The sequence below is a fragment of the Sphaeramia orbicularis genome, chromosome 1, assembly GCF_902148855.1.
Source record: "Sphaeramia orbicularis chromosome 1, fSphaOr1.1, whole genome shotgun sequence".
NCBI classification, from domain to species: domain Eukaryota; kingdom Metazoa; phylum Chordata; class Actinopteri; order Kurtiformes; family Apogonidae; genus Sphaeramia; species Sphaeramia orbicularis.
In genome coordinates, this window is record NC_043957.1 from 41,236,545 (window position 1) to 41,251,442 (window position 14,898).

The 14,898-nt window shown below is 40.8% G+C and overlaps 1 protein-coding gene across 1 annotated transcript in view; it reads left to right on the plus strand.

Moving 5' to 3' along the window:
* zcchc7 (zinc finger, CCHC domain containing 7) overlaps nt 1-14,898 on the plus strand; it is a 47,944-nt gene that overhangs the window by 16,256 nt on the left and 16,790 nt on the right. The window contains exons 4-6 of the mRNA XM_030147798.1: nt 13,629-13,681; nt 13,807-13,944; nt 14,035-14,205. Of these exons, the coding sequence (XP_030003658.1) occupies nt 13,629-13,681; nt 13,807-13,944; nt 14,035-14,205 (362 nt within the window). The remainder of the gene's footprint in view (nt 1-13,628; nt 13,682-13,806; nt 13,945-14,034; nt 14,206-14,898) is intronic.

Sequence of the window (14,898 nt, forward strand, 5' to 3'; positions counted from 1 at the left end):
ATTCCAAGGCTTCTCCCCATGTCTCTTAATTAAGGCACTCGTCAGACAGAGACCAGCTGGGCCTGGTCTGGCCTAGCTGGCGCTCACCATAATTTCAGTCAATCTAGCCCTTCCCCTGTCACCCTGTTTGTCTTTCTCTCACTCACTTTCCCTTCATCTTTTATCTTCTTTTTTGATGATTTGATGTCACTCTCGCCCTTTTTCTACTGAATTTACACTCTCTTATGTGTCATTTGATTGCTGTGTGTTGATGCAGTGTTTGTCCCATTTGTAAGTCTAACAACATGACCTTTTCATCACACCATCTTTCAATAAAGCGCTAATTAAGAGTCCCATTAGGCTCTAAGAACCAGCAAGTTAATAGGCTCTTAAATACAGGGATTTAGGTGTTTGGAAAAGCAAAAGGTGTTAAAGATCTGAGTGGTCATCATAGGGAGCAAAATACAAGTCTAGAACATGTCATAGGTAAGACTTCAGAGAAGGATTGAAAAGGGAAAGGCAATATTTACATAAAAACACAAAAATGCTAATTAATAGATGAATCAGACTGATGATGGTTCAGGGCATGTAATCATTTTAACCCATTACATACTTATAAAATTATTGTTTTAGGGTGTTTCCTGTTCTTGTAGGATGATGCTTTCTGTGAAAACTGGATTAGTGACAGTGATTAACATATTTCAAAGGTTACCTCACGAATTCCATCCCTGAAACCGCTCAGAAAACCGTATATTGATCAATAATGAAAGAATTTTTCTGCCATCGTAAGGGGAAGTGTATTTATCGGTTGTGTCTCTAAGTGTGGCTTGTAAATTCGGTGTATCTGTACCTCACCTTTCAGCTCCACCCCTTCCTCCATCCGTCCCATCTCTTTATTCCTCCACTCCCTTTCCCAAACATCCATACACTAAGGCCAAGTCCTGGTTACGTGGCTGTTGCTATGCTGGGCTTGTTGGGTCAGGATTCCTGCTACAGGCTTCTTTGTGTTAATCCAGTTGGTGTATGGAATCAGTTTTGGAGCTCACACAGCTGACAGTGCGCATATTCAGATGTCTGCCATAGACTGTCTAAATGTGTAAATGCTGGTCTGAATGGGGTGAATTTCCTCCGTTATGGGAGTCGCTCTTTGTAGGTATGACTAGCAGTCCTTTCAGATCTGCCTACCTGGTTTATAACATTGTGTGTCTGTGAATGAAGGTTAAGTCTTTGCTCATGTGCATGTTTCTGTGTGCACGCATGCCTGTGCATTTGCACACCTAGGCCGCCCCTTTATCCGGGGGATTATGGTTAAATGGAATACTGAGATTCTGGCAGCAAGCAGCCGATAAAGCTGAAGTCGGCCTTGGGAGAGAAAATTAATTATTGAGGATAAAATCAGAGCAAAGGAGATAGTTACCAACTCGTTGGGGAGTTTAGTCATTGATATTTCGGTGCAGGCCTCAAGACAACACATGAGTTCATCACTCCCTTAACGTGAGTCTAGTTTTGTGTGTCTATGAGTGTGTGCATCCCCCTATAAGCAGAAGCTTGCAAAACTTTATAGGTTTTAGTCAAGCATCTTGAAAATGGAAAAAAACATTCAGTAGTGGAGTCTTAAAACATATTGAGGTTTTTTTTTTTCTTTTTTTTTTTTTTTTTTTTAGTTGTGCGGATCAGCGGGTATGTCCTCTGGCTGAGGTCTACTGCATCTTCAAGTCTGCTGTTTGAGAATCACCACTTTACTATGTATTGCACATATTTGCTTCTTGTAAGACTCAAATATGATCTTTTACTTTCCAAATAATTCTTTAAATTAATCTTCCACATTTATCTGTGTGAGGGTTAATAGCACTAAATTCAATTCACATGTATCTGATTTAATTCAGCCAACTGATTTAGATAATCATTTTAAAAGAGTTGGTTTGACCAAAAATAGTCTGTATTTTCTGAGTACTGAAGTGAAACACTAAATGCTAGAGGCCAGAAGTGGCAACTAAAATATAATCATCACAGGCATGAATTCTTCTTTTAAACAGTGTTTTTTAATTTGAGGTTTACAGTGAGTATTCATATGAGTATGTTAATTGTTCAGTTATTTTTGCTGTTTAGTTTGTGTAAATAATACTTTCTGATGTAAAGACTGTACAAAGACAAAAATTTGCATTAGAAATACTAAACCCTAACATTAAACAAAATATTACAAAATCATAATACTGAAAAGGGGCATGAGAAACAACATCGCACTCAGTGCTGTCATGGCACAGAAAGACTTCTGGTGGCAGTAGACGGAGGCATTATGAGAGTTTTAAGTACATATATGCTAAATAATTTCAGCTTTCAGTGGATTCAATTCATTGTCATAATTTAGTTGGATATTCATTTACTTCATACATTAGAAACAAAATCTCTTTTACCTCAACCACCTCAAAAAATAAACAGATAGACCACCTCAATCCAACCATTATTTGGTCGTATATCTTACTTCTAAGTATTGTTATGTGCTGTCTCTGTAACGTACTTTGCTCTTAACAACAATAACAGAGTAATGAAAATAAAACTTCGCGGATATAGAAAAAGAAGTCATGCAGCACGGAAAAGCCTTAGGTTGTGTATTGCATGGTTACTATATCAGCTGTGAATTTAAGACCTTTAAAATGCAGACAGATTTGTGTGTGTGTGTGTGTGTATGTGTGTGTGTGTGCGTGTGTGTGTGTGTGTGCAGGTGAGTGCATTTCTGTCCTCTGAGTGCAGACTGATCAATAGTAATTGGGTTGAGTGTCTCAGGCCTGTTTCTGTCCTTTGTACTGTGGGCCTTTTGTAGGTTGACACAGGGCTAGAAGAGAAAGGGGACAGGAGAGAGAAAGAAAGGAGGAAAGAAGAGGGGGGGCGAGAGAAAATGGAGGATGTTTGCAAGTCGACGAGCATGACCGACTCCCTCAACCAAATCTCCGGATATTTATTCAGCATTACTCACTAATCTAAAAAAATCTTCCTCCCTTTCTGTCTCTCCTCTTTTCTTTTCATTCACACACCGTACTGTAGAGAAAGTGTGTGTGAGTGTGTGTGTGTGTGTGTGTGTGTGTGTGCTGTCTGTCTGTCTGTCTGTCTGTCTGTATGTGGGGCTTCCAGGGAGGGTATACTTCAGGATGATCTTAAAGAAGTGTGATTAAACAGAAAGATAAGTTGTAAAGATGGTATTAACAGGCTTCTCGCCTCTCTTGGTATTTCTCTGTCTTGCTTACAAACACAAGTGAGCTCCCAGCGTACATATCTCTTCTTTCCCTCCCTCGCTATTCTGTCTCTTTTATGACTTCCATAAAAGCAACGTGTGTTGAGTGAGGGCGGCGAGCTCCAGCGGTATTAGCAGGGAGGCATTAGGCATAAACTCTAAGGTATATTAAAGCAACGGCCCTGTTGTTCATATAAACACGCCAATTCAATTTAGCCTGCCCCACGGGGAATGGGATTTCAGCAACTACCGAGAGAAGGGGAAGGGAGGGAGGCAGCAGGAGTGGTGGATGAGGTAAGGCGAGAAGAGGAGATGGGATGAAGGGATCTAAGGCTAGAGGAGAGATGCAGGAAGAGGGAATAAGGGAGGTGGGGCAGAAAGAGAGGAAGAGGTCGGGCAAAGATGTGTTGTGTGGCATATGGGTGCAGGATGGTGGCTAGTTTCAGAAATTCATTAATCTTGCATTAACTACCATGATGTAAGCACCTGTGCATTGTGGGTTTTGTAATGTGTGTGTGTATGTACATGCATATGCACTGTGAGTACCACACACAATGGCAGGAAGAGAGGCTGCCTGTGTCTGTGCCACTGCACGCTTGGACAGAGCGTTATGTGGGAAACCCTACAGTTATATTATTCAATCCAAATTCAAATGGGCTTGTCAGGGAAGCACCCACTTTTTATTACCTGTCAGAAAAACCAAGGGATGGACAGAGCAGAGGGGAGCAAATTAAACGACAGTAAATAAGACCCCCTATCTCTTTCCACTCTCCCCCTGCCAGTCTGCCATTCCTCCTCCTGCGTTGTATTTTGGAGGCACACATACACACACATTTGCCGATTTTTGACAGCATGTTTGTGTTCGGCTCATCCTGTAGTTTACCTTAACCAGGTTTTATCTGTCAATCAGATGCAGGAAGACCTAATTATTTTGTTCATCACTGAATACAATCTAAAGCCAATATGGGACCAAGTGAGCCAAGAGCAAGGTTTGACATTAAACGAAAAGTCTGTCACACGTTGAACAGAATGGATTTTATGCACATTTGAAGGTCTGTAAATGAGGAATCATGGGAAATTGAGGGCACAGGAATTAGAGTAAAGGTGACGAGTGATGAGAGTTCGAGGGGCGGGTTAAGGTTGAGCCGTGCATGTGGAGAAGCGACGGTAGTGTTTCTTCCCATATTACAAACACACTGATCACCCAGGACAGCCTCCTCCCGTCTTGCCCCTTTCAGCCAGGCATAACCTCTGCCATCTGTCCACCCCCCTCCTCTTCTTTTCCTCTTCTTTTAACCCTCTCCTCTTGTTCTTGCTTTTTCTCTCCCTCCAGACCTGCATATCTGTGCTTTTAGGGCGTATCTTGTGGCATTCATAGAGATATGCTCTATGTGGTGTTTTCGAAGTCAAGAGAATATTCCTGCATCTGTCTGTTGGAGAGGATGAAAAACGACTTTGGCCAAACTCCAAATGTGGTTTCGAAGAAAACCGAAACAAAGTGAAACTCTTTTGTTGAGTGTCTTCTTTTTTACAGTTGGGAGATAAAAAATATAGAGGTAATAATGTCTCATTTTACTACATCTTTTGATATTTTTCATAAAAGCCTTGAGCTGATATGGAAGTTGTAGTCAATGTGTCTTAAAGAGGCATTAAGCTAACACTCTATGCAATTTTTTGTTCTTCATTCCTTCTCAGTTGTCAAATTCTGTGAAACTGACACCACAGTGCAGTGAATAAATGCATAATTCCTGCATTTTAACTTTTGAGGGATATTTTATCTTCTTCAGTTACACAGTCATTGTGACATATCACAGTTGATTGTCAGCTACTGAAATAAAATCATAAAATGAATCACTCAATGATTCCCACATTCATTCCCATAGAATAATAATTCTATAATTTCTATCACATGGCATGACTTCAGTATGCCTACCTTGTTGTATTCCTGTATCATCTCCTGCAAAGTAATCGTCACTGTGGTGTTTGTTTCTCCACTGGCATTTACAGAGATTGGAAGTATTACAGAGTATTTAGCTTTTTTTTTTTTTTCTTTCAGTTTTTGTTGTCAATTTTGTTTGGTTTTTGACAATGGATTTTCAGGTTTTTGTCACTCCAAAGATTTCCAATTTTTGTTACTTGCCCATCATTATCACCTTCTGTGATTTACTTAATGCTGAGTTAATCCAACCTTCACTCCAGCTCTTGATTTCCCCTTTTGTTCATAACAATTGAATTGATTAGTTTATATCTGATCCACAAATAATTATTAATCACTGATGATTACAGCTATTTTACAAAAATATTTGGCTGATGTTTCTGACCACAGTATTTAGCTTCATAATATAATTTTATATTATAAAGATTTTTTTTAAACAACAAAATATTTTCAAGGTAGAATTGTTTTACTTTAATACTCAGTCAACAAAGGTGACCGAGACATTTGCAATGCCAAATGCGAACCAAGGCATATGCAGTTTATTGAACTTAAAAAATGTTCTGTAGATGAGTCTATAGCAAAAATAATAAGTATTTCTATTGCTTTCTTTCTCAAATCTACCGCCGACTTCCAACCTTGCCATGTGAAAAGGACAGCTGGATGCATTTATAGACTGTATTTGAAAGAGGTGATAAAAGAGCCATATTAGGAGCTCCTCTTCTAATCCTCTATTGTTCTTTGTCTGTCCCCTGTCCCACAGAGGGGCTGCTCTAATTAAAGACTAATAATTGTATTGTTTTATAAAGCCTATGGAGACAGAGATTCTGCTCTTCAATCATTCACTCTCTCCAATGTACCCTGCCCATCGAGGGCTATCTCACTGGATGAAGTCTGTAACACACTGTGACTGTTGTGGGAGGGTGTGTGGGTGCGAGCTGTGCACCATACAGTAGGAGGAGGAAGGGAAAAGCCAAATCTAAATTAAAACTTTAAAGCACTATTATTTAATTACCCCAAAGGCTGTGGATTTGAAGGATTGAAAGGTGGCTTTGTTACTTTGTATGTGTGTATATGTGAGAATGTGTGAGTGTTGTGTTTGCTCATGCAAACGTGTGGAGCTGTCCAGGATTATTTCAGTTTTTCAATTTGCCCCTTCTCCTCCATGTGTATGTGTGTGGGCGCTGGCGTGTGCGTGTGACTACAATGCAACCCCTTATTGGTTGCCCTTTCTTGTTGCCCCTCCTTCACCTTTACACTCCCCACACACACATGCATGTACGCATGCTGAAGCGCCGGCAGATAAAAAGGCATTATGGTAAATTCCACTTAATGACAAATTTTTAATTTGGAGAACAGGGCCTGCTGAATGGAGCTTAATTACCGGGGCCAAAGATCCCTCGGAAAAATAACCCCCTCGACGTGCCCAACCTGCCCGATAATGGAACGTGCCGCAAAAATGCCTCAGATTAACCAACGTCGTTTATCTACCCTCACTCCCCCCCCTTCTCTCTCTGTATAATAACAAAAATAACAATCATGAAAATTCTATCTGCCTCCCAGCCCCCATCACCCCACTTCTCTCTCCCGTCCTCCCGCCTTTCCGCCCTCCCGCCACTGCCTGGCTCACTCCCGCAGGAGGAAATTCATCAAAATGAAATTGAGGTTGCAACTCACTGGTTTTATTAAAATATATTTGCCCCTTACAGACATTGTGTGTTAGTGTGTTTCACTGCACAAGACAAAAGGGACACCCAGAATAATTTGGCCAGTTTTTATATCACTGATATTTTATGTGTTTGCCTGCCTAAGTATGACCTGAGCTATAAAACACAAACACTTGTTGACTGTTTTTCCTATTATGCATCCTTGGACTTCATTAAAACTCCAAACGAATCTTCCATCAAAACTGAATATTGAATGATGCAGTTATTTCTAATACTTTTTTTTTTCTTTATGTAAGTCACTATAGAAAGGAGTATATAAACTTTGTATAAACTTGATACGCAAATGTTAATTATTTAATTATGTAATATCTATGTCATTATTTTTCACAAGCTTTTAATGTTTCACGGAAAGCATTCTGTAGTTTGTACTCTTCGATTATGTTTCACCTTCGAAGTCAATTCCGTTTTACTTTTGTTCAATGTAAATTTGCAGAAAACCATTCCAATTTTCTTCCATAAATCAATTTTGATGAATACAAGTATATTAGGTTGAAGTACAAGACAGTAATGTGACTGGACATTGAGATGTAGTTTATCCTTTTGATAATAAATTTGATTTTGAAGCACTTTGCTATAAAGAGCTACAAGTAGAAAGAAAGCATAATTAAAAGTGAGAGCCAGATCCTCCACTGTTTTCATTGTCCTGTAATGTGTATAAGACACAGACCATTCATGCATGGTTGTGGTAATTGAAAAATATTATTCAGATGCTGCAGTGAGAACAGCAGAACTGGTCACGAGTCAGGACTGTGTGTTTAATAAGACACTTCCTGATTATCAACTGATAGAGATATGTTTTGCGTCTGAATTGAGAATCACCACTTAATAGACGGCTAACGGATATTAAAAAGACACAATGACTACCTGTCCTCCGTCAAACCCACAGATGTGAACCGGCTTGGTTTTGGTTAACTTCAACATGGTTCCGCAGTATACAAACACACACACAAACACACTTGCTCACTTTTCTTGGCCTTCGCTGGTCCCTGTTGTTGTGTACCCTGATTGGACCATGTGGTTGCCATGCGGTTGCCAGGCCGCGCCCCTGCTGCGTGGTAATTGGTGTCTGTGATGTTGCCACGTGGCGACGGTGCTTTGACTGACAGGTTTGGCCACCTGCCCTGCCCTGGCTGCCAACAACGAGTGGAAGAGGGTAAGTGGGATGGGAGGAGGTGGCATGAGCTGGCAGGGGGTGAACCCTCAGCGTGTCAGGGGGGCGATGGATAATCAAAGATGAAATGTGTGATGGCCAAGCACAAGGCAGATTCAACAGGGACCTAGGTGATGGCATCTGCCTGCATTTCACCTGTGTTTTACAGTGCTACACTGGCAATATCATCTGTAAAGTCAGTGATGAAACATATTTGGGTTTGCATTTACTATATGTTGTATCCCAATTAATGATACCATGGTTATATAATTAAGAAAGCTTCCTGGATTGTGATCAAGACAGATGTCCAGCATCTTGTAGCAGCTTGGCTTTGCTACTCAACCAGATGCTGTTGTAAAAGGGGGACTTTGGTTCAGGTTTGGCCTTTTTTTTTTTTTTTTTTTTTTTTTTTTTTAATGATCGTGGAATTTTAGTTGACGAAAAGTTGCCATACAAATAATTACAAATAATATTTTATCATTTTCTATTCATTTTGTAATACTAATAGTTTAATATGTCCAACTTTTTGGCAATGAATACTGGAATGTGTAAAGACAGTGAGCCTTTCATAGTGAAATAAATCCTAATGGGAGGGTGTTTGCATCTGTTCTTGATCTCGCTTATTTAACAGACACTTTTTTAAAGAAATCAACATTTTGCCAGCAAATGATGTTTTACAAAGATTTTATTGATTGAGTCTATGACAGAGTCTATGACCAGAACTTGGCCCATAAATAAGTGACTAAATAACACCATAGACTGTCATCATCAACCAATCCAAACGGGACATTCAGCAGCCATGCAATAAATAAAAATGAAATTTCTGTTTACCTTTTGGGTTTTGTAATGTCAATATATGCTCATCGAAATGCAGTTGGTGAAATATTAGAGGTAAAGTGCCTTGAGATAAACTGTTGGTGGTGCTACTTCTCCGCTCAGGTGTCGTTTAAACATCACAGAAGAAAGCGGTGCAGCCAGTTGAACCTGGTGAAAAAAAGGATATGGAAGTGGTGATAGGAATATTATTTCTACTTTGTCTATCCAAGTGTTTTGATTCTGATGATTATGCAGAATCATCATGATCTGCACAAATAATCACTATTCGGTGATTATGTAATAAATGTGACAGACATAGACCTTAAGACCCAGTTAAGTGGTTTGAGCTGTCAGATGGGTTTATACACCTACCGTATCCTTATCTTCTGTATTTTTTAATGTTTGTATATCTGCTGTTATCTTTTTTGTTATGTTTTGGATCTATTTTTTCCCCACCCTCTGTCTTTTTGTCTGCGTGTCTGTCTGCCTAACAGAGAGATCAGTAAAGATGGGCAAAGAAAGAGCATGTAATGAAGCCAAATGAAATCTGCTGCTTTAATCTATAATAGGCCTGTACAGTTATTGATCTAGTCCCTGTATTGAAAAACATCTGCACATACTCACACACACACTCACACAGTGTGTCTCCTTCATTGTTTTTCACATCTTTTAACTTTTCTGCCTAATTTGCCTCCTTTTTTATCATCTCCCTTCATTACTACTTTTACCTGGATTCTTCTACCTGGATGCTGTTTGTTGTCAGTGTGGCCTCATATTCATCCAGCTTCTGTGTTTTGTGTTGTAATGTTTCTCGGCCAGGACCCATGCATTTTCATCCTCTTCTCTTCACTCCGAGCCCCTATCGTCCTCTCAGCGTTCATGTTCATCTCACTTGTTCTCCTCTTCTTTTGGCCTTTGTGTTCTAGGCCCTTATCCAGACTTTTCTGTCACACAAAAGGGCAGTGAAAAACTACGTGTGTGTGTGTGTGTGTGTGTGTGTGTGTGTCTGACTTAGCCACCCTTTTGGTGTGTTTAACCTTGCAGAGGGCAAGGGTGATGTTACAAAGGAAGCACTTTTTTTTGTACACACACAGATCAACACATACACACACATACAGCCTGCACACTCCCGCCCACCCTCACCATTGTCATGTATAGTGTTGCTAATCCGGCCCTGTCGCTTCAGTATCAAACATAACCTCTATTTGGGGGGGCAAGGCTTCTCTTTCTCTTCCATTTTGTGTTTGCGTCAGTGTGTGTGTGCACGTCGGTGTGTTAATGGGCCTAGTCAACAGTGTGGTACAATGGGCGGGCTGGCTTGGGATGCCTGTTTAAGTGTCGGGACAGGAAAAGAGGGATAGGAGCGAGGCGGGCCGGTCTGAGGCTTTGATGTTGCTGGACCAGAGGGGAGAACAGCTTGTAGATGACACACACACACATACACACACATTGTTGAAACTGGTTAATGGCTACAGTTGAGGATGGTTGTCAGGTGCCACGTTGAAGGAAGGGTGTGTGTCTTGTCCTCTGGTTATCAAACTTAAAAAGCACCCTGTCTGTCCCACGAGAGGACGGTGCTCTAATATTCTCTGCCCTTGCATTTGTGTGTGTGTGTGTGTGTGTCACCCCAGGAGAGCTGGGTGTTCATGGTTCATTAGCCACACGTACACTTCTGTTCTGTTCTCACTGGTAGAAGAGGGACACATTCAAAGCACACACACACAAACGCATACACACACCGAATATTCCTCTGTTTTGTTCTGTTCTGCCGGCTCTGATGAACTGGCACGCAGCCTCCTCCCCTCTCCTCCTCATCTTCTAGTAATCAGGGTACCTGTGAGACAGACAGGTAGCATCTGTCGCCTTCTCTCCCCTGATTCTTCTTCCCTCTGTTTCCTTCTCCCCCTCTTCTACTCCATTGTGCTGAATTTCTCTCGACAACCAAGTGATGTGATAATGTACGACATGTCCTGCAGAATCAGAATCTGTGGAGTCCCTACAGCAGGCAATACTGATATTTTCCCACGTTTTATATGGATTTTTCAATTATTGAATGCACACAAGCACAGTTTGTGATTCTTTACCCCCTGATTTGTATATTTCAGCACCCTCCACTCCTACTGAGGTATCACGCCCATTTTTTTCTGCTTGATCTTTGGACTTGAACCTCTAAGATCACTGTGAGCATTTTTTACAGCCTTGTTATCTGTTAAAGATGAACAGTTGCAGTCAACATGGCGGAGGCCTCTCTCGAGCCCATTCAGCTGCTTTGCGAAGCCGCTGCCATCTGCTTATTCAGCTCCAGACTCCGTCGGATCTACTGGGCCACGATGAAGCAGCTCTAATGGTTTAGTTTTGAGCGGGGCCTCAAGGTTGATTAGCATATTTTCAGCCAGTGGTACAGACAACAGCCCCCCACCTTCTACTCTCCTCCTCCATCCTCTCCTCCACCCCTCCACCCATGTGTTTGATTCCTCGGCCGTGACAAAGAGCTTCACCCTTTATCCATGTGTGTGTTGGTGAGATGGGGGGCCCTTAGATTAAGGGAAAGCTTCCTGCTCTTTATTTGGGGAGTCCCCCCGGGAGGCGCTTTGGGAATGACTTTTGTTGAGTCACTAACGCCTCCTCTCTCACACAAATACACACCTTTTAACCATTGACCTGGCTGCTGGTTGTTGTGTAACTCCAAGTATCTGTGCATGGACACACATCACACTGAGGCCCCCCACCCTGTTCAGTGCTGCAGAGGTTCTCTCCTCTATTCTATAATAACCAAAACTTAACTAAAATAACTCTGATGGCAGCATGAAGTGTGAGACAACACACTTTCACATGCACACACTTTTGTCTGTTTAATGTTTATATGGTAAATTTGTGCACTGATACGTGGTGTGAACATGACACACACAGGAAAGTGTTCAGCTTTAAAAACTAGACAAGAAAACCTACTTGAAGCTTTCAGACAGAGCTACCACATGCGTTTCAGACATATTAAACCACAAACTGATATATCTGTGGTTGTCATTTCAGAAAAATAAACTTAAGATAAAACATAAGCATAACCATAATAAACAGAGCCACAGCCTCACGTTTTTCTCAATTGGAAAAAAACTTGTTTCATAGTCAATCAGTGTCTTTTGTCTTTTGTCTGCTTTCATTTAGCAGATGTCAGTTGTCCTCTACGTCATCTAGTTTTCAAAGATTTTTAAAAATATTTTTTCTAGATGTATTACTGAAGAGATGGGATGTTTTTTAGCCTGCAGCCAAAGATGTGGCTGTTCCAACTTCACTCCAGAGTTCATTTCACTACTGTGGAACAAGAACAGAGAATAGCGTTGTCCAAGAGGAGCTTCCACAGGTTCTCATGATCTATAGGATGAGGTTCCATTGTGTGATGGGTAGGCTGGTCAGGATGTACTGGTTGGGTCGGGGTCTGAGCCTGGACTGACGGTATGGACTTCTTTTATGACAATAGATGAGCTTAAAACTGAATATGCATACTCAATTAGGATAATTCATGGGATACATAGTCGATGTTGTGTGTTTCGCCAAAATTAAATGCTTCTGAGGACCAAAGTCTACCTTGGTTTTTCCTCTCTCGCCACTCAGAGGATGCACCCACATGGGACATTGGAATGATGTTAAGCTGTTTAAATTGAGCTTAACTGGACTCGCAGGCTTTCCTTGTAAGAATGTTGATGACGTTGTGTGGCTTACATTTGTGGTTTCGTTTGTGTTTTTGGAGTTGAAGGTCGTGGCAGAAAGAAGCCCCATCCAAACAGCAGCCATTTTAATTTGTTTGACAGGGAAGAGAGGTGATAACCTCCTCTGCAGCCACACACCCAGGGAGGAGATGGGGATAAAGAGAGGTGCAAAAACAAGTAGAGGGAGAGAGAGAGAGAGAGAGAGAAAGCAAAAGAAGGAGGACTGAGCAGAATAGCGATAAGGTGGAGATAGAGAGAGAGAGTCAGAGAAAGAAAGGAGGAGAGAGAGGTGGAAAGGAGAGTGGTAATATTTGATTATGGCTCAAGGCTGTGTGTTTGTCCAAAGGCTAAAGACTGTCAACCAGCTAATCGTGGAGGTCGATGCGTGGGTGTTTCTGTATGCATTTGTGAAAGCATGTGAGTCTGTGTGGGTCATTGCTACCAGCACATAATTTATGCTGAGTACACGTGTCTGTGTGTTTCACTGTGTGTGTTTGTGTATGTTACAATTTCTGGATGTCAGTTACACTTCTGTGGGCCTGAGGAGAATACAGTGGTCTCCCACAGGGCACTGTTAGTGCCACTCTCATACAGATGCGCTGGGCTGCCACTGTGTCAGTTTCATTGTGTGTGTATATGTGTGTGTGTTTCCCCTACAGGAAGCAAAACTGACTCCTCAGGGCTTAGAATTCTTAATAGGGTTGGATATGGTTTAGAATTTATCAGATGTTTATTGGCTCTAGCTCTTACCTCATCTTTGTCTCATTTCATCAGTATTTAATTAAAATAACTAAGAAAGTCAATAATCTGTAAGCTCTTTTAAACACCATTTTTTTAAAGATCCTTGTCATGACTATGACAGCCAACTAAACAAATGCACAATCATTTAGGTCAAATGTCAGCTTCGAATGTTGAAACATTTGTAAATTGCTCTGAAATATAAGTAGGTAATCCCAGAAATGTCTTCCTTTCTGCTTTTTTGGTAGTAAAATGCCAGCCGTGCATATTTATGTATGTAACATTAACTATATATCATTATAAGGGCATTATGTTTCATTGTAAAATGTGTTGTTTTTTCCTGTTTTTCCAGATGTTGAAGATTTTGAAGATGGCAAATGGTTGGTATCTGAAAAGGACAGGGAGGTCAGTGGCCAAACAAACTTTATAATTTTTATAATTTCAAAAATACAATACTGTGTGAAAATGAGTAACGAGGCCGTTACTTTGGTTTTCTTAGAGGATGATGGAATAACTGTGTGTGTTTTTAGGCTCAAATCTATAACAAGGATAAGGGTCCCAGGTTAGCGGTGCAGAGGATGGCAAGCAGATACTATACCAGCAAGAATGTCCACTGTAAAAACTGTAACAAGACCGGACATCTGTCCAAGAACTGCTCTGAGCCCAAAGTCAGTTCCACTAGTCCCTTAGTAGCTTCCACAGTTTATACACGCTGATGAGCCCACATATGTATAATGGATGTGCATGTGCTTTTGCAGAAAGTGTCACCCTGCTTCCTTTGCGGCACCCCAGGCCACCAGTCCAGTGATTGTCCCTACAAGCACTGTAACAACTGTGGCCTGCCTGGGCACCTGTACGCGTCCTGCAATGAAAGAGCTTATTGGCACAAAACGTGCCATCGTTGCAACATGAGAGGACACTTCTTTGATGTGAGTATCAGTGAGTGATTTACTTTGGTCTTGTCTCAAATTGAAGAAAATTCTGTAAATCAGGATCTAATTCAGGGTTCTGAAAATAAACTCATCGCTGCATATTGATTTATGCAATGACAATGGTGTCTACAAACAGAAAAGGTCCTTAATTAAGCATGTATCTAAAACACTAATCCAAAACACACTGAAATTTCATTGTATCCTGCAGCGCTTGATTTTGGCCTTAACTGAAAACAACACCTTAACAACATTTAAAAACAGCATCAGACCCAGTTTTAGTACAGCTCAACATTGCTGTGAGCATATACTGTAATTCAGGGTCCTGCCCTTGATGAAATAGACCACATATGTCTAATGTGTATGTCCCAAGACTAATCTATAAAAACTCAAAGAAATATAGACAATGACATTTAGAATAGAAGTAGGTCTGGGCAACATCAAATCAAATATAATCAAATTTACCTTATATATTGCGGCTTGTTATACATTGGATGTTGTAAATGACTACATTGACAGTATCAGTACAAGTCATATCTTTTTTTAAAATCTGCTGAACAATACCTGCAGAGACTTGTGTTTTTATAGCATTAGAGTATTGGATTTCAATTATAGAGTTTCTTTATTGTCTCAGTACTAAGTGTTCAGCCTGTCTGCTGAAGTTTATTTTACATGGTTTCTCTGCAACTGTAA